Here is a 21,687-nt window from a genome sequence, read left to right as displayed (position 1 = left end):
TTAGCATTTTATCTGTTGCCACTCTTATTGGATAATTAGAAATACGTGTCAAAGTGAAGCATTGCTGAACATTTTTCACATAAATAAGACTACCAAATCATAAATAGTATAAAATAGTGTAAATGGGCGTTTATAATAAATACTGGGCTTGAAGGCATTTAAATGCAATTGCTAATTACATTCTATAAAAGTAATCTCTTTTTAAAATTGAACTGTTAAAATGTTTGGGTATACAGATATCATTTAGGATTTGGTATTAACTTGAAATAAAATGTAATTAATTAACGCAAATTGATATTGAATAAAAGCTATTTGAATGTTGGCTTGATGAAAGAGACCTCATCAAGACTTAAACTGTCAGGAAATACTCTCTAGATAAGTAAGATCCAAATTGATTTTTGTCATTTTGTGCAAAGTAAGTTATGCCTAAAATGTCTGTAAAACAAACCTTAAGAGGAGAACTAAGAAATAGATATTAAACAGGACAATGCAGAAATTTAAAGCCGCCTTACAAGGGAAAGAAAGGTAGAGTAACAAGAAATATTTAGCCTCTAAAAATAAGACACTATAGTAATAAATCGTTTCACTTCAAAAATAAAAACTAAATGGAAAAGATACTAGGATTCATTATGTGTAGCTCCAGAGGACAGAACTCGTGTGAGTGGGTGGAAATCCAGTAGATATAGATTGGTGGAGTTTAATGGGAAATAAAAATGTAATGCTACCTAAAAATTGAAGTGGCTATTTTCAAAGAGCATGAGCCATCTGATCACCGTAGGAAGCTCACCCATCAATGCTCAGAGTCTTAGAGAGGAAGAATTCAATTACTGGATGGGTAGGACATACTATTTGATCTTTAATATATTTAACCACATTGAAAGGTTGTGAAACTAGGAGGAGACTGCAGAGTCTGTCTGCCAAATAACCCAAAGTACTCTCAACCTCACAGCTTGCGATTTTCTTTGCATCGATTTATATAATCCACAATCTTAGGAGTTAAAGATTCATTGGGAATAGCGAGTAACCTCTCTTAAAAATGAAAAGAATTCCAATAATATTTAAGAACTGTCAGGTTTTAGACATTAAGCATGGATCGATTCAAGCTGGTTGTCTTTCTTCTTAAACACTGACATCAGCTGAATTTGATGCTGGTGCTGTCCTTCTAGGTCTCTCTTTTGCCTGCCAGGACCATGGGAAATGTTTCCTGGTTCAAATGAGAGACTGTTCTGTCAGCATGGGTCTCTGACGAGTACGAAGAAGCAGACAGCTGACGTATAGTACACATAGAGCGCAAAGGATAAATAAATGTATGTTGTTGTAGAGGTCTGAGATTCTGAGGTCATTTGTTACCTTCCCTGTCCTTTCTGATATGAACAGGAGTTGGGTTAAAGAGTATTCTGGGCTTTATGCATTTTCAGAAGCAGACCATGTCCCTGAATGGGGAGAAGAAATGATGAAGTCAAAGTTGGGGTATTTGTTATATATGAACTTACAAACGTTATTTAAAATGTCAGGTGTATGCTAACCGAACTTCCAAATATGTTTAGGGCCAGGCTTGCAGCCAACAAAGGATATATCTTTTTCCTCCAATTTCCATACATTTTGCTTCATGACCCTTTGCTTCCAAACCCACAACAAAATTTAATACTACAGTGACACCATGTACCTGTATCATGAGCCTCAAGGACTTACAGGAAGAATGGAATGCTACAATAGTATTTTTCTATAGGAAAACTTTACATTAAGACAAATTATAGATAATCACTAAGTGCAGAACCAGAGGGTAGAGAGTAGCATCAGACTAAAAATACATCCCTATATATTTGTACTTAGGTGGTTAAGTTTAACCATGGTCTACAGCAAGATCATCCAGAGCCTAAAATAATCTTGTAAGTGTGCCATTTCAAATTAAGGCTAAATTAGGACCCATTATTTTATTCAATGGATTCTATGTAAAAACACAGAAATCATGGAATGTTATTTTAGGTATACCAAGAATGAAGCGTAAAAGGGCAATGTAAAGTACTAAAATCAATATGGAACTATTCTCAAATTCCAGGGAAATCCTAGTGTGGTTTCTGCTAGTGGCCCTTTTATGTTAAAACAAACAAACAAGAAACAGTTAATGATTCAATGATTAATGAGAAAGCATAAAAGACAACTTTAGTCCATGATGCAATCAGAATCCAAAGAAAGTTCAAGGGTTCAGCAATGACAGAAATACTAAAACAAAGTGAAGTCCAGCATTTATTAAAAACCAAAAACAAAACCAAAAACCTATGTGCATGCACGTGTGCATGTGTGTGTGTTAAAATAAAAGAGAAGGGATCTGATTTACAAGCAAATTATGTGAAAAACTCTTAGAAATTTTGCTTACAACCCAGCATGTGTGAAAAGTATGTTTCACTTTTTAAGATTTTTATGTTAAGAATGTCATTCACATGTTAAGAATGTTTAACATTCATAGATGTTAAAAAGTGAAAAGATTCTTAGTCTGCATAATGAAAGCGGTAATTATTTTATTTAATTTATTTATTTTACATTAATGAAACCACATTGATAGCACTATGTTCAGTTCTGATTTCCACTGGCAAACTGAAATTATCCCAAAAGGATTACGAGAACTGTTCATGGTTTGGAAGTAAAGAGCTATCTAAGAAAGTGGGAATATTACATTTGCTAGAACAAACACACAGGATGTGATAGTTGTATGCAAACAGCTGAAGGCTGTCCTATGGAAGAGAGAGGGGACATTTGTACTACCACACAGAGGAAGGCTAATTCTCTTAGAAGTAGAGTTACACATATTTTAGCAATATCATGCTATTGTTGCAGAAAACTGAGGAATTAATAAAATTTCAAAATAGATAAGAGTAATCTTATAATTAGAGCCATTCAAACCCATACTCTTCAGCTTTGTGATACACTGAGATCCCCATCGCTGGACATAGAAGTTAAATAATCAACACTATATTGTATGAGGCAGAGAATTTTTCATTAGGTAGAAGGTTTGACAAACTGGCCGATAAAGTACCTGTCAGGTTTAAGAGTTGAGGCTTGTCTTCATGCTTCAGTGGTGTTCGGGGAAATTTATCTTGTTATTCTATGTGTGTTATCTTGCATAGCCAGTGCGACAAATTTGGTCAACCTTCCTAAGATGATACCTGTTCAGAGTTCACACAACACAGCTACCTGACAATCTGACATAACACCACACATTTGTTTTGCTGCCAATTAAGTTCAAGATCTTTCCACTAACACTTTGTCAACTCCTTAAATGAAGCACTGACTTTTGCCAACAGAAGGGTTATTTCTACTTCACAGCTAGCTGTTAAGATCATACTAGCAAGATAACAAAAATTAAACGAGACTCTCCGTGACAGGCCATTTAGCCGTGTGGCAGATGCTATGTGCATGCTATGGGTGTCACTATAAGAGAATGGAGAAGGTTGAAGGAATTATTGGTTAAACCAAAGGATATATATCTGTTGCAAATAGATTTAATGCTTGTTGTGAGTAATCTGGCTATGCTGCACAAGCTCGCAATAATCAATGTATATAAAATCTTGAATTATCCTAACAGTAAAGAACAAATTGTTCTTTTTTTGCGGGGGTGGGGGGAATCAGAGATGTAGAAATACTATCATTATAGTTAGTGTTACAGCCTAGATTACTACCTTTAAAAGTAATTAGAGCCTTGCTGAAATGCAGATAGCAAATATGAACAGAGACTGAAGACACCCTGCATGGAATGCAACTCATTCGAACTAAAAATAGTATCTCTTGGGTCTAGAGCTTTCCATCATTCCATAATAAAATTAGCAGATGATGATACACGAAATTCACTGTGAGCATTTAAGTGAATTTAAGACATACGGAATTAGTTATCAGTATCATATTTCATGGCAATACATGTAACACACTATGACAATGCCATTTCCTGTGCTTATCTTGTACATTGCCTGCAGGTATTCAGTTTTGATCATAAGGGGCTTATTGCAACCTCTAGCTCATAGCTTGCATTCTTGCTTTGCCACAAATTAGATGTGTTGAACAAATGACAACATGGGTTAGCCCTGGCTTTCTCATCCATAAAATGAAAGCAAAGTACAAATATAATGTTAGTACTTTGCAGGATTATTTGCTTTATTTATTTATTTATTTACTTACTTACTTACTTACTTTAGAGTGAGTGAGCAAATGGGGAAGTAGTAAGGAGAGGGGGAGACGGACAAGCATCCAAAGTTGGCTCTGGGCTGACAGCACAGAGCCTGATGCAGGGCTCAAACTGATGAACCGTGAGATCATGACCTGAGCTGAAGTCAGATACTTAACTAAGTGAGCCACCCAGATGCTCCTGTGGGATTATTTTATTTATTTATTTTTATTTTTTTTAACATTTATTTATTTTTGAAACTGAGAGAGAGAGAGCAGGAACAGGGGAGGGTCAGAGGAAGAGGGAGACATAGAATCTGAAACAAGCTCCAGGCTCTGAGCTGTCAGCACAGAGCCTGATGTGGGGCTCAAACCCACAGACCGCAAGATAATGACCTGAGCTGAAGCCGGACGCTTAACCGACTGAGCCATCCAGGCGCCCCTCCTGTAGGATTATTTTAAAGAATAAAGTGCATAAAGTCAAAAATGTGCCTAAAAGGTCTATCTACTTTCTATTAAAACCATTCAACAATAAATTTGGAAAATATAAGAAATACTTATCATGATTTCTTATAGAGAGCAATCAAACTGAGAGTCTCACAATGTTACTTTTTAAAAGTAGATAAATAAATCTTAACACCAATCTCTATGTCTCCTTCACTTACAGTGAAATACCAAGTCTTCTCATATGTAAGTCAGCATAGGCTAAGTTTTTCCAAAATAACAAACATCACTAAAATATTGCTAGATTTCACAACAAAGATTTATTTCTTGCTTATATCCCAGATCCACTACAGGATAGCTGGAGTGAGTTATACTGTCCATTGTCCCTTTAGTGACACATGTTGTCAGAGTCTTTACCATCTGAAACACCATCCGTTGCTTTGGCAGAAGAAGCAAACCTAACAAATTGTGTCTGGCTCAGAAAGCCTTCCTCTAGAGAATTACATTATTTCCTCTTACATTTCCTTCATCAAAACAAGTCACATGGCCATATCTAACTTTAACGGTGATGCAAAGTCAATTTTGTTATGCATCCATAAGGAAAAGAGCCCAAAATATTTGCTGAAGAACATGAATGACAACTTTATATTACCTATCAATTTCATTTGCCAATTTGGAAATTTTGTTATATACCTTAAATATCTTTCTTTTCTTTTTTTTCTTTTCTTCTTTTCTTTTCTTTTCTTTTCTTTTCTTTTCTTTTCTTTTCTTTTCTTTCTTTTCTTTTCTTTTCTTTTCTTTTCTTTTCTTTTCTTTTCTTTCTTTGTAACGTTTATTTATTGTTGAGAGAGAGACAGAGTGCAACTAGGGGATGGGCAGAGAAAGAGGGAGATACAGAATCTAAAGCAGGTTCCAGGCTCTGAGCTGTCAGCACAGAGCCCAACGCAGGGCTCAAACCCATGAACTATGAGATCATGAACTGAGCCAAAGTTGGACACTTAACCAACTGAGCCACCCAGGCATCCCATATCTAATTTTAAAGATCTGATGACCACATAAAAATTTTACGGGATATACCTTGATGTTATGTTAATTTCTAATGTCCTACCATTAGATTATGTGCATGAATCCAATAACCCAGGGTAAAATTCCACATATTGCTGTCTTCATTTATCAGTGAAATAAATGGCAAAGCATTTCATGTAAAAAACAACAAAATTCACTCTACATCCATATAAAGAGTTGATTCGTTTGCTTTAGCAAAATAATGAAATTCTAAAACACAAAGGACAATCTCTGAAAATGGATGAATAGAATTACTTGTTAGTTTGTAATAATAAGGGAATACCATCTAGACATTAAATGTATACAATGGAATAGTTAATATAGTTAATATAGAAGTACTTAGTATACAACATTAGAAGATTTTAACAGTCTATGTGACCATTATGAGGCAACTGTAGAAGGTATGAATGAACTGAGTGGTCAAAGCCTTTGTCCTGTTTTCCTAAAGTTTCTATTTGAAACGAATGACCATTTTTATCAAAATGATCCAAATGGTAGCATAAAGTGCACACAACCCTGAAAGGTCATCGCATATATTCTTATAAAACTGGCCATACAGTAGCTAGTAAAAATTCCCTGAACACACAATATTATTTATTAATCTCTCTTTGCCACAGTCTATGTCTATATGAGAAAAACAAACAATAAAACACTTAATGAAGTCACTACTATTTTGTTTTTATGATACTGAATCAAAGCCTTGGATGATTTGTTTTAGACTAAACCAGAGAGATGACCAAATTATGAGTTCTAATAAATACTGACTATGATAGCTTTAGAACAAACACATGTATATATTGAGAGATAATTCTTCATAACAAATAAATTCAAAGTGATGGAAAAAGCATTACATCTTTGTGTTCTGGTGCATCTATATAATCTATCATCTTATTATGAGGAGAAATACATGGCAGTTGTTCACACTCTTATTCGGATTTGAGTGATCGGAAATAAGAAAAAAATTCCTAAAATACCTGGGTAAAAAAGAAATACAATATAAGAGGTAAAGTATTTTTGTTTTTTAGAATTGTTTTTCAGAGTTACCTTTTGAAAAGATGAATAGTCTTACAGTCACTGTGACATTCAAGAGGCAGTGAATGAGGTGGATCGAAATAAATTCCTGGGCAATGTCTGGCCACACATATATTTTGTTATCTCATCCATCAATCAGTCAACATATATGGTGATGTATAATGTGTCTTCTAAATATAGCACACTTTACTAGTTTTTTGTGTAATGACAAAAAGAAATATGATGTTCTCTGCCCTCAAGGAATATCAAACTTTTTTACACAGTTGGGATGATGACACTGATCTAGGTATGGAAATACATCAAGCAAACTAGAACAGGTAGATTGCATTTGGCAGACAGCCTTTTGGGATCTAAATCAGGAATCATTACATAAAACACCTGCTTGGCACTCTACAGCCATCTTATTTCAGATGATGTTAAAAAATTAATTGAAGTACAGAATAAAATTTGGTAATGGCAAAGGTGATATTCATAATATATTAAATATGATACAGCCAGGCATTGATGAATCAGAGCAGAAATGCTGACCAATCAGAACAAACAGCAGTGAAAACCAAATTGATTTTGCTGTATCAGTCTTGAAGCTGAATATTCTGTCTAATTCTCTAGGCTATCTCTAAGTTACAGTATATCCAATAAAAGATTCTCACAATAAATTAAAACATACCTAGATACTGTGAGAATTGCAATTGAGACTTCATGTTGTAAAAAGTTTATTTTCTTTCCCCTGCTCTTGTAGTCTAGTCACCAATCCCTTTAAAACAAATACACTATAAATATAAGCATGTGATTGCCAAGAAGCTTAACCTATTAGAAGGCAATATTATATGTGATAGTCAATTTTGAATAAGAATTTTACATATAGTTCCTTTAATCTACACAAGGCAACTGAATGACGAATGAGGTAGCCAAAATTTTAAGGGATTAAATGACTTGCTAATGATCACATAGCTTGTTGCTAAAAATGTTTGTTTGTTGGTCTAATGTTCAGGTATTTAGTTGGGACAAAACAATAGGTGTAGTGGACTGAATGTGCCAAAGGTCACTTAACAATATGCGCATCTCCTTTCGCTGTTAATACAGAAGACTGTAGAATTTCAGATAGCAAGGGCAAAATATATATTCCCACCTAAGAGTATCAGTTAGATGCTACAGAATATGATTTTTTTAGTTGTATCTGAAAAACAACTGTGGCCGATATTTTGGGTGTTCAGAAATATTCTAGATCCTCTTCTTTTCTGGGCATATGGTAAAGTGGCATTTCTGTTTCCTTTGAAATTAGGCCTGGCAATGGAATGTGATCATAGGTAATGTGCATTGCTGGGAATTAATATGAATTCTCAGCAATTCACATAAGAGCCAGTGACGATTTACTGCACTCTTCCCGCTGCCTCCATAAGCAAACCACTCCAGGTGGCCACATGCCCTTCAGCCTCCATCCAGGAGTGAGGACAAGGCAGTGCTAATACTCCCACAAACCTGTGTGGGCATGCTGTATAGGCGGGAAGTGACCTCTGTTTATAGCTGAGATGGTAGAGGTTTGTTGTTGTAGTGTTACCAAGCTGATCTTGACTTACACGAAAATGGGAGCAAGGAATGGAAGGGGTGGGGTGGGTTGGAGAAAGCAAAAGCCTACAGTTGTGACACTGACTTAGTTGATCAAGAATGTGTCAAGGTCACTTTACCAGAGCTGGAATGATGACAATCCAGGTTAAGCAATGGGAAAACGGCTAGTAAAACTCTTGCCCGTGGTAACTGGGGATGAAGATCATGTGACCATAAGCTCAGAGTGCCAGGGAAAATGTCATAAAATAGAATGTTCGATTGCTAATGGCTGCTTCTGGTAAGGGATGGCCAGGTATTGTCCTCCGTCTCAGTGACACATTGCTCCAGGCGGAGGCTGCACCGTCAGCCTAAGGCCTGGAGTGAAGAGACATACAGGAGATCCTGCAGCCCACTCACGAGGCACAAGTGGTATGAGGAAAAGACAAATGGTAACGTCACACTTCAACATGAGCTTTGGATTGTGCATTTGTATAGCATTGCCTAGCTTTTGTGTCTGAAGTACTACCTCAGACTTAGAAAAGAATTAGGGAGTTTACAAGCAGAAATAAAAGGGAATAAATAGAGAAGCAATGAAGCAGGTAGAGTTTGAAAGTGGGAACTGCTTTTCACCTCCCAATATTAAAATGAATGACTCTGTTACAACGATCAATGTCTCATAACAAATATAACGTTTATTTATTTTTGAGACAGAGAGAGACAGAGCATGAATGGGGGGAGGGACAGAGAGAGAGGGAGACACAGAATCAGAAGCAGGCTCCAGATTCTGAGCTGTCAGCACAGAGCCCAACTCGGGGCTCGAACTCACGGACCGTGAGATCACAACCTGAGCCGAAGTTGGATGCTTAACCTACTGAGCCACCCAGGCACCCCTTCATAACAAATATAAAATTTAGTATCTGGCCTCACGTTTGTTTTCACAACCGCAGAATAGATTAATGTGTCTTACAGAATTTGCCCAAAAAAGGTGTAGCACTCAGCACATATTCTTAATTGGACAAGGCACAAGTAAAGAAGTCTAAGAAAATCCCATGATTCAAATGAGAGAGGTAGGAAAGGAAATAGGATGGAAAAGAAAAGAAAAGAAAAAAAAAACAAATATGGAAGGCATCTCTAGGAAAAACTGTGGGTGTGGCTGTTGGCCCATGGAATTGATTGAATTCAAATGGATAAAAGAGCAGCAAATTTTTACATAAGTTGTGCTGCCAAAGAACCCATGAACCCGGGTTAAAAAAAAATGTGAAGTTTAAGTTTTAAAATGACCTTCCAATGTTTGGGCAGAAAGCAGACTGAGAAAGTGGTTCCCCAGTCACATTTTCTGATTCTCACCTCACATGTGACTAAGGAGGAAATGGAATAGAAAGATCACATATACTTTGGAATTTGGAAAGGGTCAACAAGAGAGCCACTCCCAGAGATAAAAATTGAGGACAAATCAAGGGATATTCCCAGGTCTGGGGCCCTCAAAATGTCTTCGGAATAGAATTTCATCATTGGTACCAACAAGGTTGTTTTGTGTTCCCTGTTTTTCCCCTTTCTAGGTGGAGGTGCTCACTATAATTATCCTGGTTGATTCTATCTTGGTGTATGGTATGTCTGGGACACATAACTTGCTGTTTGGTTCATGTCTCTGTAAAAAAAGAAACCACATATGGATTGGATTAAGAGGTTGCCAAGTATCACTCCTCTGAGCTCAACACAGTAATAGATGGGACTTAGGTTCTGTCTTTCATGGGGATGCGGGTTCTGCATCTGAGAAGAGGAGGAAATTGAATATCTAGTAATCAGAACAATGGAGCATGAAATCATTACAACTTTTTATAAATATTAAGGATCTCTTTTAAGGAAAAAGATCCCTCTTTAGGTAGGCAAGGATAACTTGTTTTGACCAATGAAATTTAGCATTGGTGTTACGTATCACTTTTTGGCTAAGCTTTAGGACTTAATACACGCATCGCCTGCCATGTTATTTTCCTTCTCTGTGATGATCACTCTTCCCCATGGGGCCTGGTCTGTCAGCCTGAGCCTTAGAACAAGGGCAGAGAGCAAAATTGCCAGCAAAGTTGCCATAGTCATGTGAGGAAGAAATAAACATTGATGTTACAATCCAAAGATATTTGGGGGGTTGTTGATTACTGCAGTTATTACTAGCCTGTCCTGAATGGTAGATCATCTCAAAGTCCCTACACAATGAAGGAAGTTTACTGGTTCATGTAACTGAAACTAAAGAAAAGGTGACCTTGAAGCAGGAGTGATTTAACAGCACAACAATGTAACCAAAGAAATATATTTTTCCGTCCTGCATGGGTCAAGCAATTCCTATAGTTGCAAGATGGCGCTCTACAGGTCTTATGACTATGCTCTTCTTATCCGAGAAGAAAAATTAATAACATTCCCTATAGCTATAGTGGAAAAAATAGGCATCTTTCATCTCCTTCAAATACTCCTGGGAAATATATTTCTGGGTCTCATTGACCCAATTTTTCATGTGTCTTAAACTGATCTATGTAGCTAAGGGAGTGGATTCTGGTGATTTGCTTGCATTAATCAGAGTGCAGTTCTGGATCTCAGTATGAGCTAAGTACCATACACGGCAATACTACGAATGGGAATGGGGGCAGTTCCTCAAAGAAAATTTGAGGTTCTTTAGTGGTGAATACTGAGCAGCAAACAGTAAGATTTCATTAAAGATTATAACATGTAAACTGGACAGTTAGTTAAAATTCAAGGGTTTTATTCAGATGCACTTATTTTCTCTGGAAAATATTGTTTTTCTGTAAAGTTATAATTAACTATCATCTGAAGGAGAAACTGCTCTGGGGAAAGAAAATTAATAATAGTCTATATTTAAAAAAGCATTTGTAAATAAAGTTAACCCAACTTTTATAGTCCATACAATTTCTCTTTATAACATTAGAAAGTGTATCCATTTTTCAGATGAAGTATCAAATGGACAGTGTTCTCTAAAAGTAACACCTAAACACTTTCCATTACAAGGTGGCCTCCAGCTGTCATTCCTGGTTTATTAAACGAATATCCTTACATTTAATAGGACATGATTCTGATAGAGATTTATGTTGACAACATACAATACACCTTAGATTTCCCACATACCAAGTGATGACACAATTTCTCCAAAGAGTAAAGATGTCATGTCAAAAAATTCTAAAAGATTTGTGCTGTATGTAAAGCCCTTTATTTTTTAAGATTAGTTACTACTTAAAGATTAGCTATCACTTGTATCATTATATTCCATAGTTGTAGCTTAAATAATTAAATTTCTTATTCATCCAAAGAAGAATTAAGGATAACTTAGGATATTATCTGGAAAAGATGCTATATTGTTACCTAGATAGTGATTATTTTTCTAGTAATTTTAGTAAATGATGGCATGATCCAATCCAAAATGAATTTTAAGTTTATTTATTTAGATACATCTCTAAAACTGTAAGGTCTTCCAGGTTTTTCATTAGGATAGCATTCCTGATCAAAACCTGGGTAGCAATTGGCAAAAATACTGTTTTTTTCAAATTATATAGGAGACATCAATGTTTGTTTGGTTACTGTTACTGTGTGCACATGTTTCGTTTGCTGTCTGCATCTATATCTCCCGACGCCTTTCCCTGTATCTCTATCCTAGATTCTTTCTTTCACTATAATTGCCGTAGCTTATATGCCACCATTGTTTCTTATTGAACAACACTAATTTGTTTCTGAAAATATAAAGGTAGAGAATAAATACATTTATTCAAATATAGTTCTTACAACCAAAATTCTCTCAGGTTGTAAGATATGAAAAAAATACATTCTATTTTAAAATTTTCTGACACCTTTTTGGCAGGCTGTAAAAGGCATGTTTTCCAGGACTTGTATTACAAAACAAAATAAATCACATATAACCAAATATAAAAATGGCTTAGCAACGTACACTAATCTGGTCAGCTGATTTAATTTTATACTTGGTGATAAGAGAAAACACACAAAACAGAAACGTATTTACAAACAAGTTATCCTGCTCCAATAGAATCTGAAATGTATTTTTTCTTCAGCTTCTATAAAAATATATTTTAGATTCGTTAATTGTTTGCATTAAAAAGTTGTCAAGTAAACTTAAATATTTGAAAATCACCTTATCATCATTCTTAATCAAAATGATATAAGTTGGTGCATTTCCTTACAATCAAAGTACTTAGAATAAAGTCTATTAGCTTATAGGAGCCTGTGGGTGATGAGATCATTTGAAAACCTTTTCCCAATGCAATATCTGCCTCATTACTTTTTATATTTTGCTTATGTCTAAGAGGCAAAAAAAGGAAATTTTCTTTCTTAGGAAAAACTCTTCTCAAAACTATCAAGTGTGTTCTTCCATACATTTCACTAGTTTTGAAAGGAGCCCAGTAAAAATATTTTACCTGTTGTGTGCGTAAATAAATGTGGTTTTACCAAAGATGTAGTGTACTAATAAAAAGTTTAGATTCATTCTTTATCTTTATGTTGAAATTGAAAAAAAACACCTCAATATTATCTATCATGAATCAAAAAATTACAGCAAAGTAGGGTCACTCCTCAAATTATATTTGATTCAGCTAAATAAATACACTATATACCAATTGAAACAAAAAAAAATTATGTTTTTCAATATTGTAAATAGTTTCAGAAATATCATCCAAACATAGATTGATTCAGTAAATCATTTTTTTTTTTCAACATTGACACAATTGAACCAATATGGTAAGAATCTGGTTTTAACCTGAGATGGACAGTGCACACAGGAGTTAAAATGAAAAAGTCTGACTTTTTTTTTTTTTGATAGTGGTGGGGGTGAAAAAGTCCGACTGTAATTAGCATTAGCTTTTAGCTAGTAGTTCAGAGCCTCTGTCCATTGAATATTTCTGACTAATTTTTCACCAATTACATATTTTGGCACATAACATATAATGAGCATTAAAAATGTTTACTTTGTTCAATTATTCTGGAAGTATGTCCTTCTGATTATTTACATGCCAGGATTCTTGCTCTTAATTTTTAATTTGTATTAAATTATGATATAAATAGAGTAAGATGCAGATATCGTAGGTGTGAACTCAGAATTTTCAAAAACGGAACATGCCATTGTAGCAGCCTCCGGAGTGAGGGATAATGACTTTTTAGCACCAAAGAAGCACCTCAGACCCTCATCTGTCACATCAGCACTTGCCTCAGCAAAGGAACTGAAGCCCCCACTTGGACTAGGATAGATGAACTTTGCTTATTTTTATACTTCATATAAATGGAATCACATAGTACATATACTTTTGCTTTTGGTCTTTTGCTCAATTTGATACTTAGATTTATTTATATCATCTTGGGTAGATCATTTATTCACTTAGCTTCATAGAATTCCATTGTGTAAATGTGATTTTTTTACTCTTTTCCTCTTGATAGGCATTTTGATATTTTCTACTTTCAGAGTGTTGAAAATAATGTCCCTTCCCCTTCTCTTTTCCTTTCCCCTGTCTCTTCCCCTCCCCCCACTTCTTTCTCTTTTTCTTCCCCTTCTTCCTTTCTTTTTTTAAATTTTAGCCATTCTAGTAGGTAAGTAGTGCTATCATGAGTGGCTTTATGACTCTACTTGCCTTTTTTTTTTATTACTAACGCTATTGAACACTTTGTTGTGTAATTATTTTCCATCTGGAGTTCCTCTTTTTCAAGGTGTTGAAACATTTTGACCATTTCTTTATTGATTTTTTAATCGATTAGAAAGATTTCTGTATATATTATCCATAGGAGTTCCTTGTTTGACAAATGTCTTGCAAATATGTTCTCCTTCTATATAAATTGCCTTCTCATTTTTTTTAAGTTTATTTTTTTATTTTGAGGGAAAGAAATAGAGCACAACCAGGGGAGGGGCAGAGAGAGAGAGGGAGAAAGAGAATCCCAAACTTGTTCCATGCTAAGAACCCAGAGACTGATTTGGGGCTCAAACTCACAAATCACAAGATCATGACTGAGCCAAAACCAAGGGTCAAATGCTTAACCAACTGAGCTAACCAGGTGCCCCTTGCCTTCTCATTTTTAATGCTGTTTTTAATTACAGAAATTTTAAATTTCTTTTTTTTTTTTTGTATTTTACTGTCAATATTTGGGATTTTATTCACAACATTCACTAAATTTTGAACAGGTTTCTTCTTGACTACAGGCCCCTGATTTCCCTTTTTGTATGAAAATTTGCATTGGTAAATTCTTTCTGTGCCCTTTTTAAGATAAAATCCTTTATAAACCATAAAGACTTTCTCAAGGATCTGGGAGTGACCTCTTGGAAATGTAATCATCCAAAGAAAAGGAGATAGTGCCTCTATTCTCCAGCCTCTGGGGGAAAGTAGAAGACAAACTTAAATAAGGGGCAATTAGCAAACACAGCTAGCTTAATCATGTTGACCAGCTTTCCTGGTCATGTTTTCTTGTACTTTACCATGAGCTAATCCCAATGTTTTAAAAATCCTCCCTCATTTTGTTTCAGAGTATTTGAGTTCAACTTCTCTTCCCTACTGTAAGTCTCCCTCCTTAGTCTCAATTTTTTTTAATGTTTATTTATTTTTCAGAGAGAGAGAGAGAGAGAGAGAGAGAGAGGCAGATAGAGATGGAGACAGAATCCAAAGCAGGCTCCATCCAGGCTCTGAGCTGTCAGCATAGAGCCCCACACAGAATTCAAACTCACAAACTGCAAGATCATGACCTGATGCTTAACTAACTGAGCCACCCAGGCGCCCCAATTACAATAGTCTTAAATAAAGTCTAACTTGACTAGTTAACTGATGGGGTACAATTTTCATTTTGTAGTTCATATAAATTAATAATTATATTTCTGTTGGATTGACTGTTTTATTAGCATAAAATATTTTATTTTAGTTAATACATCTTGTATTATAAATTAGCACTTTTAGCTAGGTTTACATTACATATTTTTTTCCACCCTTTAACCTCAATTTATCTATGTCCTTGGCATGTCACTAGTAAATAACAAATAATCTTTTATTACTATTATTGTTGTTATTATTGCTATGTTATTTTAACCAGTCCTGTGGTCTTTTATTTAGAATATTTAATGTGATAAGAAAAATATCATATTTAATATAAATAACCATTATAGTGGGATGTATCTGACCAGTTACAATTTATTGAAAGGACAATCTAAACTTATCCCTTTAAAACTGGATTATCTACTTGATACAGATGATTCTTCTTCTATTTTCTACTTCATTGTCTTTTGTGGGGGTAATAAAAATATTTTTATTTGATTTCATTCTTCTAGATTTTAAGCATTTTTCCTTATTTTAGAATTATCATAGAGATTATGAATATATGTCTGATTTATTTCACTCTAATACAAATTACATCACTTAACACATCCTCAGCAATAGGAGCACCTTGGAATACTGAGAATATTAATTCTTTCCATTCATCACTCATTATTATACTATTGTAATATATCAAAATTCTATATACATCTATATTGTTTCCACATCACATTATAATTATTATTTTGTACAGTTGATATTCACTTGTATTCACTCTCATATATTTGCTTACTCTATTATTCCTCTTCCTCTTTGCATTTCTATGTCTTTACCCAGCATTTCTTGTCTGAACACCTCTTTATTTTCAGCCTCAGTTTTGAAAAGCTGTGGACTGGTAAATAATTATAAATCAATAGTTATTTTTTTTATTTTTAAAGATGTCAAAATCTTTTGTTTTTTGATGAGTCAGACCTATTATTACTCCACTGAGAGGAATGTCTTTTTTTTCTGTAATTATATTGAAAAATATTTTCTGCCCTTTTCTCCCCAACAGTTTCTCTATTATGTGTCTATCTGTGATTTTCTTTTTATTTATCTTTCTTTGTGTTTGTGTTTGCTGTGCTTTTTTATCTGTAGGTTGACTTGTATGGATTCTTAGTTAAAAACAAATTGTATCCATTACGTCTCTGCATATCGTTTATGCCATTTTACCATCTACTCCTCCTATGCCTCAGATTAAAAAATATGTTAGACCTTTTATGCATGTCTCCAATATTTTGTGATTGCTTTCCTCACTGCTTCCATTTTGTCTGTTCTATTCATCTGTCTTCACATTCACTAAACTTGCCATCCATTGTGCCAAAACCCTTATTAAAACTCTTATTAAAAAGACTGAGCTGGGGCGCCTGGGTGGCGCAGTCGGTTAAGCGTCCGACTTCAGCTCAGGTCACGATCTCGCGGTCTGTGAGTTCGAGCCCGGCCGTCAGGCTCTGGGCTGATGGCTCGGAACCTGGAGCCTGTTTCCGATTCTGTGTCTCCCTCTCTCTCTGCCCCTCCCCCGTTCATGCTCTGTCTCTCTCTGTCCCAAAAAAATAAATAAAAACGTTGAAAAAAAAAAAAGACTGAGCTATTGATTTCAGTTACTGCACTTTTATGTTTTAGAATATCCTTTAGTCCACCTCTGTAGATTCCAAATCTTGGTGAATGTTTCAACATCTTCATCTACACTATCATTTCTTTCCTTTACTTTTTTGAACATTTTAATAACAATTATCCGAAATCTTTTCTACTAATTTCAATATTGGAGTCATCTGACATCTATTGTCTGGTTTCTTTTCTCTTTGACATTATCTACAAGGTCTTGTGTGCTCACATATGTTGTAAATTAGGGTTTTATGTCCATCATATATCAAAAGAACTGCAGACTCTTTAGAAAATCTTTCAACCTCAAGAGGCCACCCTCTCCATATTTAACAGATGCTATGGGGTTTAATTTTTTCAGGGTCAACTCCTTAAGATCAAGATTTAAACTGCATTAGTGCTGGGCTATAATTGTATAGGACTCAATCTACTTCTGGGTCTCCCCTGTTGTTAAAGTGTGGTTCTTTCAAACTTTCAATTATCCACCTTTTGAGCATTTGCTTCTTCAGGTCTATAACACTGCAAAGATTCCATTTTATTACTGAGAGATTTTAGTTTATCTCTTCAGTCATCTGCCACAGGTAGATTCAAAATAAGACAAACATTTTAAAGAGGAGACTGGCCATGAAATTAAAAGCCTTTAAGTCTCCAATATTCTCTCTTTGATTTACACTAAATGCAAAATATTCTTCTGGTTTCAGTGTTCTGGAAGAGCAGCATTTTCCAAGAGCTAATCCTAGGTTCTCAGCTTCTAGCTCTGACTGGAACTGATAAATGTGCCCCAGGGAAAAGCAGCTATAGAAACTGTGTCAATTCATCATTTTCTGTAGGGGTTTTCCATCCTTGCCAGTTTTATTTTCAAGCTCCTCCTTTTCGAGAGTTTTTGTCTTAAGCTCTTGAAAGTCAGTGATAAACTTCTTTCCACTTTCAGAGACTTTTAAATCATTTTATAGCATCTAACACTGTCTAAAATTCAGCAAATACCTTGTATTAAAACTGAACTTCTTTAGGTCCATCAGATCTAGAATTTTGTCACTCCGATGTCCACAACCACTGAAAGTTTTGCAGGTTTATCTTTCTTCCTTCAGCCACTCTTTGAGTGGCTAAATGCACAGTCCTCAGAGTCTACTCTAAATCAAGAACTGTCAAATGTTCACAGAACTAAGTAAATTAGTGAATAAAAGAAAGGAAGGAAGGAAGCAGGGAGGGAGGGAGGAAGGGAGGGAGAGAGGGAAGGAGGAGGGAGGAGGGGAGAAAGAAAGGAGGGAAAGAAAAATGTGAATCGCCAGCTTATACCTCCGGTCAGAAATTTTATTTCAGTTAGCTTTGTTGCTTTTTTACATGCGTAAAAATATTTGTTGTTTTTTACATGTGTAAAAATATAATTTAAAAAATTATTTACCTTCCTAGAACTATCAATGGAAGTGCTGCCTTACTTCAATATACTACATTCTACCTGGAAACAAAATCCAAATGCCCTTTTGGTGATTTGTATTTTAATAAACTTTGCTTTAAAAAATTTGATGTTTATTTATTTTTGAAAGACAGAGACAGATGCGAGCGGGGAGGGGCAGAGAGAGAGAGAGACACACAGAATCTGAAGCAGGCTCCAGGCTCTGAACTGTCAGCACAGAGCCCAATGTGGGGCTTGAACTCATAAACTGTGAGATCATGACCTGAGCTGAAGTCAGATGCTTAACTAACTGAGCCACCCAGGTGCCCTCTATTTCAATAAATTTCCAAGACAAAATAAAAAAGTGTAGCATTCCTGTGTGAATTCCACAAATATAGAGAGGCCCAGAGGATCCCCTCATCTAACCTATCATACACTGTACTATGAAATGGAAGTTGTTGTTGTTTTTTTTAATTTAAACCCAGGGAGACTACCGTATATTACAATTTATCTAAAAGTGCTGTATTCCATAATTATTTTTAAACATCAGATGGTATGCATGAATAAAACATTACAAATGTCTCAGGCATGGTATCTGAGTATTCTACCGGGAAAATTAGAAAGAAAAATTTGAGATTAGAAATTCATTAGGTTTATTCCTAGATAGCTTATTGGTTTTGGTGCAATTATAAATAGGATTGATTCTGTAATTTCTCTCTCTGTTGCTTCATCATTGGTGTATAGAAATGCAACAGATTTATGTACATTGGTTTTGTGTCCTGTGATCTTACTAAATTTTTTTATCAGTTCTAGCAGGTTTGTGTGTGTGTGTGTGTGTGTGTGTGTGTGGAATCTTTTGGACTTTTTATACAGAGTATCATATCATCTGCAAATACTGAAAGTTTTACTTCTTCCTTGTTCATTTGGATGCCTTTTGCACTGTTGGTGGGAATGTAAACTGGTGCAGCCACTTTGAAAAACAATATGAAGACTTCTCAAAAAGTTAACAACAGAACTACCCTGTGAGCCAGCAAATTGCACTACTATGTATTTACCCAAAGAATAGAAAAATACTCATTCAAAGGGATACATGCACCTGAATGTTTATAGCAGCATTATCTACAAAGGCCAAATTATGTAAACGGTCCATGTGCCCATTGACTGGTGAATGGATAAAGAAGACATTATACTCAGTCATAAAAAATGAAATCTTGCCATTTGCAATGACGTGGCTGCAGATGGAAATAAGTCAGTCAGAGAAAGACAAATAACATATGAGTTCACTCATATATGGAGTTTAAGAAACAAAACAAACAAAAGGGGAAAAAAAAGAGAGAGAGAGGAAGGCAAACCAAGAAACAGAGTCTTAGCTATAAAGAGCAAACTGTTGGTTACCAGAGGGGAGGTAGGTGGGGGATGAATTAAACAGGTGATGGGTATTAAGGTGTGTGCTTGGGATGAGCACCCATTATTGTATGAAAGTGTTCAATCACTATACTGTACACTTGAAATTAATATTACACTGTATGTTAACTTAGTGGATTTTAAATTAAAACTTAAAAAAAGAAAAAATATATAAACTATAGAAAGAGATTCATAAGATTTTCCAACAATTTCAAGGGGATAAGGATCTTTGATTCTAAACAGTTCTTCCTGTTTATATAAATAGAAATATTTATATTTGAAAATATTTATAATTAAAAATTGTTACTTATTAAGCACTATTTTGATCAAAATATACCTCAAGAATTTCTAAATTCATCAATCCTTCCTACATTTATTTGCCTACCCTTTTATTTTATAATTTGGTGGTTCTATTCCACAAAAAGATGATGTTTTGTTGCAACCATCAATTGTATTGTTTCTTATCTGATGTTAGCTGTGGACTTGTCCTAGATGGTCTTTATTTTGTTGAGATATGTCCCTTCCATGCCTAATTTGTTAAGTTCTTTTATCATGAATGGATGTTGAATTTTGTTGTCACTTTTTAAGTATGTTTGGCTAATCCAGTCACCAGAAGAATTCTAACACTCAGTCCTATAAGTCTGGCCTCTTGGAAGTTAAAACCTCTTTTGCCCATTTGAAAGTTAGACATGCCCAACACTTTTGAGTAATTACTACACAATTATGCTCACCATAATCTAAGGATTTTAATTATTCTTTTATCTTGTATTATTATACATGCTTTTATCAACATTTTCAATTTTATGTTGAGACATCCTTAATCTTTTATTAAAATTCAGTGCTTTATGAAATGAAAGCTATTGCAGGCTATGTAATCAATAAGAAACAATATTGAAAGCACATATACACACTCATAAAAATTCAGATATAACAAGAACAAAAACCCACAAACATAAATCAAAATTGATTTAAATTTGATTAAAAAATAAAGAGTTCAGTGAAGGTGCACATTCATGAAATTCATGTTAATGTAAAGAAGGTATAGGACAAAAAAATGCTCTCTGCATTTTTGCCTCACAAACGAAACCCATGCGCTATTAGAAAAGGCTAGAGATATATCAGGGAAATCAGGTGATAAATTCTTATATTGAGAAAGGCAAAAGCTTTCTTTCTTAAATGACTAATACATGAGTTCAAGAGCAGGTTAGGTTCTAGTGCCCATGGTACATAGCAATACACAAAGCACGATATGTTTTCAGTAAAATACAGAATCATTGGTAATAAAAGTGATATAGATGTCTATTTGAAGCAATAATAACAGAAATTAAATAAAAGGCTTTCCAATTATGTAATAGTTTCTTCCAAAAAGAAAGTAGCCGTTTCAGTATAGTATTTTTCGTTTTTTTATTTCTGACCAAGTTTAAGTGTTGCATTGAAACTTATCTTACCTGATTCCTCAAAGTCACCGTTGTAGGCTTTCCAGGTTTCAGTTATTCGAAGAAGATTCTCTTCCATGGCTTGAATGTCCATGGAGGGGCAGTTGCATTCTGGAAATTTGGGACCACATTGACACCAGCAATCATTGTCCTTGCAGATGAACTCTCCCTCTGAATTGCAAGCGATGTAGCTCAAAGCCGCTTGTACAAAACGCTCCTGAAGATAGTCTGGAAGGAGGACTTGCAGCCCTTAAAGAGCATAACATGCAAATAAGTTGTTTTTTGTTTTTTGACAAAGAAAAAAGGTATAACACATATTTAAAATCTTCAAAAAAGGCCAACAATTTAATATATAAGTCATGGATTTAAAGTAATCATTAGAGGGGCGCTTGGGTGGCTCAGTTGGTTGAGCATCCGACTTTGGCTCAGGTCATGATCTCACCGTCTGTGAGTTTGAGGCCCGCATCAGGCTCTGTGCTGATAGCTCAGAGCCTGGAGGCTGGTTCCAATTCTGTGTCTCCCTCGCTCTCTGCCCCTCCCCCCCTTGCGCTCTGTCTCCCTCTCTCTCAAAAAATAAACATTTAAAAACAATTAAAAATAGGGGCGCCTGGGTGGCTCAGTCGGTTAAGCGACCGACTTCAGCTCAGGTCATGATCTCACAATTTGTGAGTTCGAGCCCCACGTCAGGCTCTGTGCTGACAGCTTGGAGCCTGGACCTGCTTCGGTTTCTGTGTCTCCCTCTCTCTCTGCCCCATCCCCTGCTTGTGCTCTGTCTCTC

At 35.2% G+C, this 21,687-nt stretch overlaps 1 protein-coding gene across 3 annotated transcripts in view; it reads right to left on the bottom strand.

The window, feature by feature from the left end:
- Positions 1 to 21,687, bottom strand: part of BRINP3 (BMP/retinoic acid inducible neural specific 3) — a 411,767-nt gene that overhangs the window by 103,716 nt on the left and 286,364 nt on the right. For all 3 annotated transcript variants that reach the window (XM_047839603.1, XM_047839604.1, XM_047839605.1), the window contains exon 6: positions 20,922 to 21,158. In XM_047839603.1, the coding sequence (XP_047695559.1) occupies positions 20,922 to 21,158 (237 nt within the window). The remainder of the gene's footprint in view (positions 1 to 20,921; positions 21,159 to 21,687) is intronic.

Source organism: Prionailurus viverrinus, chromosome F1 (assembly GCF_022837055.1).
Source record: "Prionailurus viverrinus isolate Anna chromosome F1, UM_Priviv_1.0, whole genome shotgun sequence".
Taxonomy (NCBI): domain Eukaryota; kingdom Metazoa; phylum Chordata; class Mammalia; order Carnivora; family Felidae; genus Prionailurus; species Prionailurus viverrinus.
The sequence above is the reverse complement of the archived record's forward strand: the minus strand, read 5'-3'. Positions and strand labels throughout refer to the sequence as shown.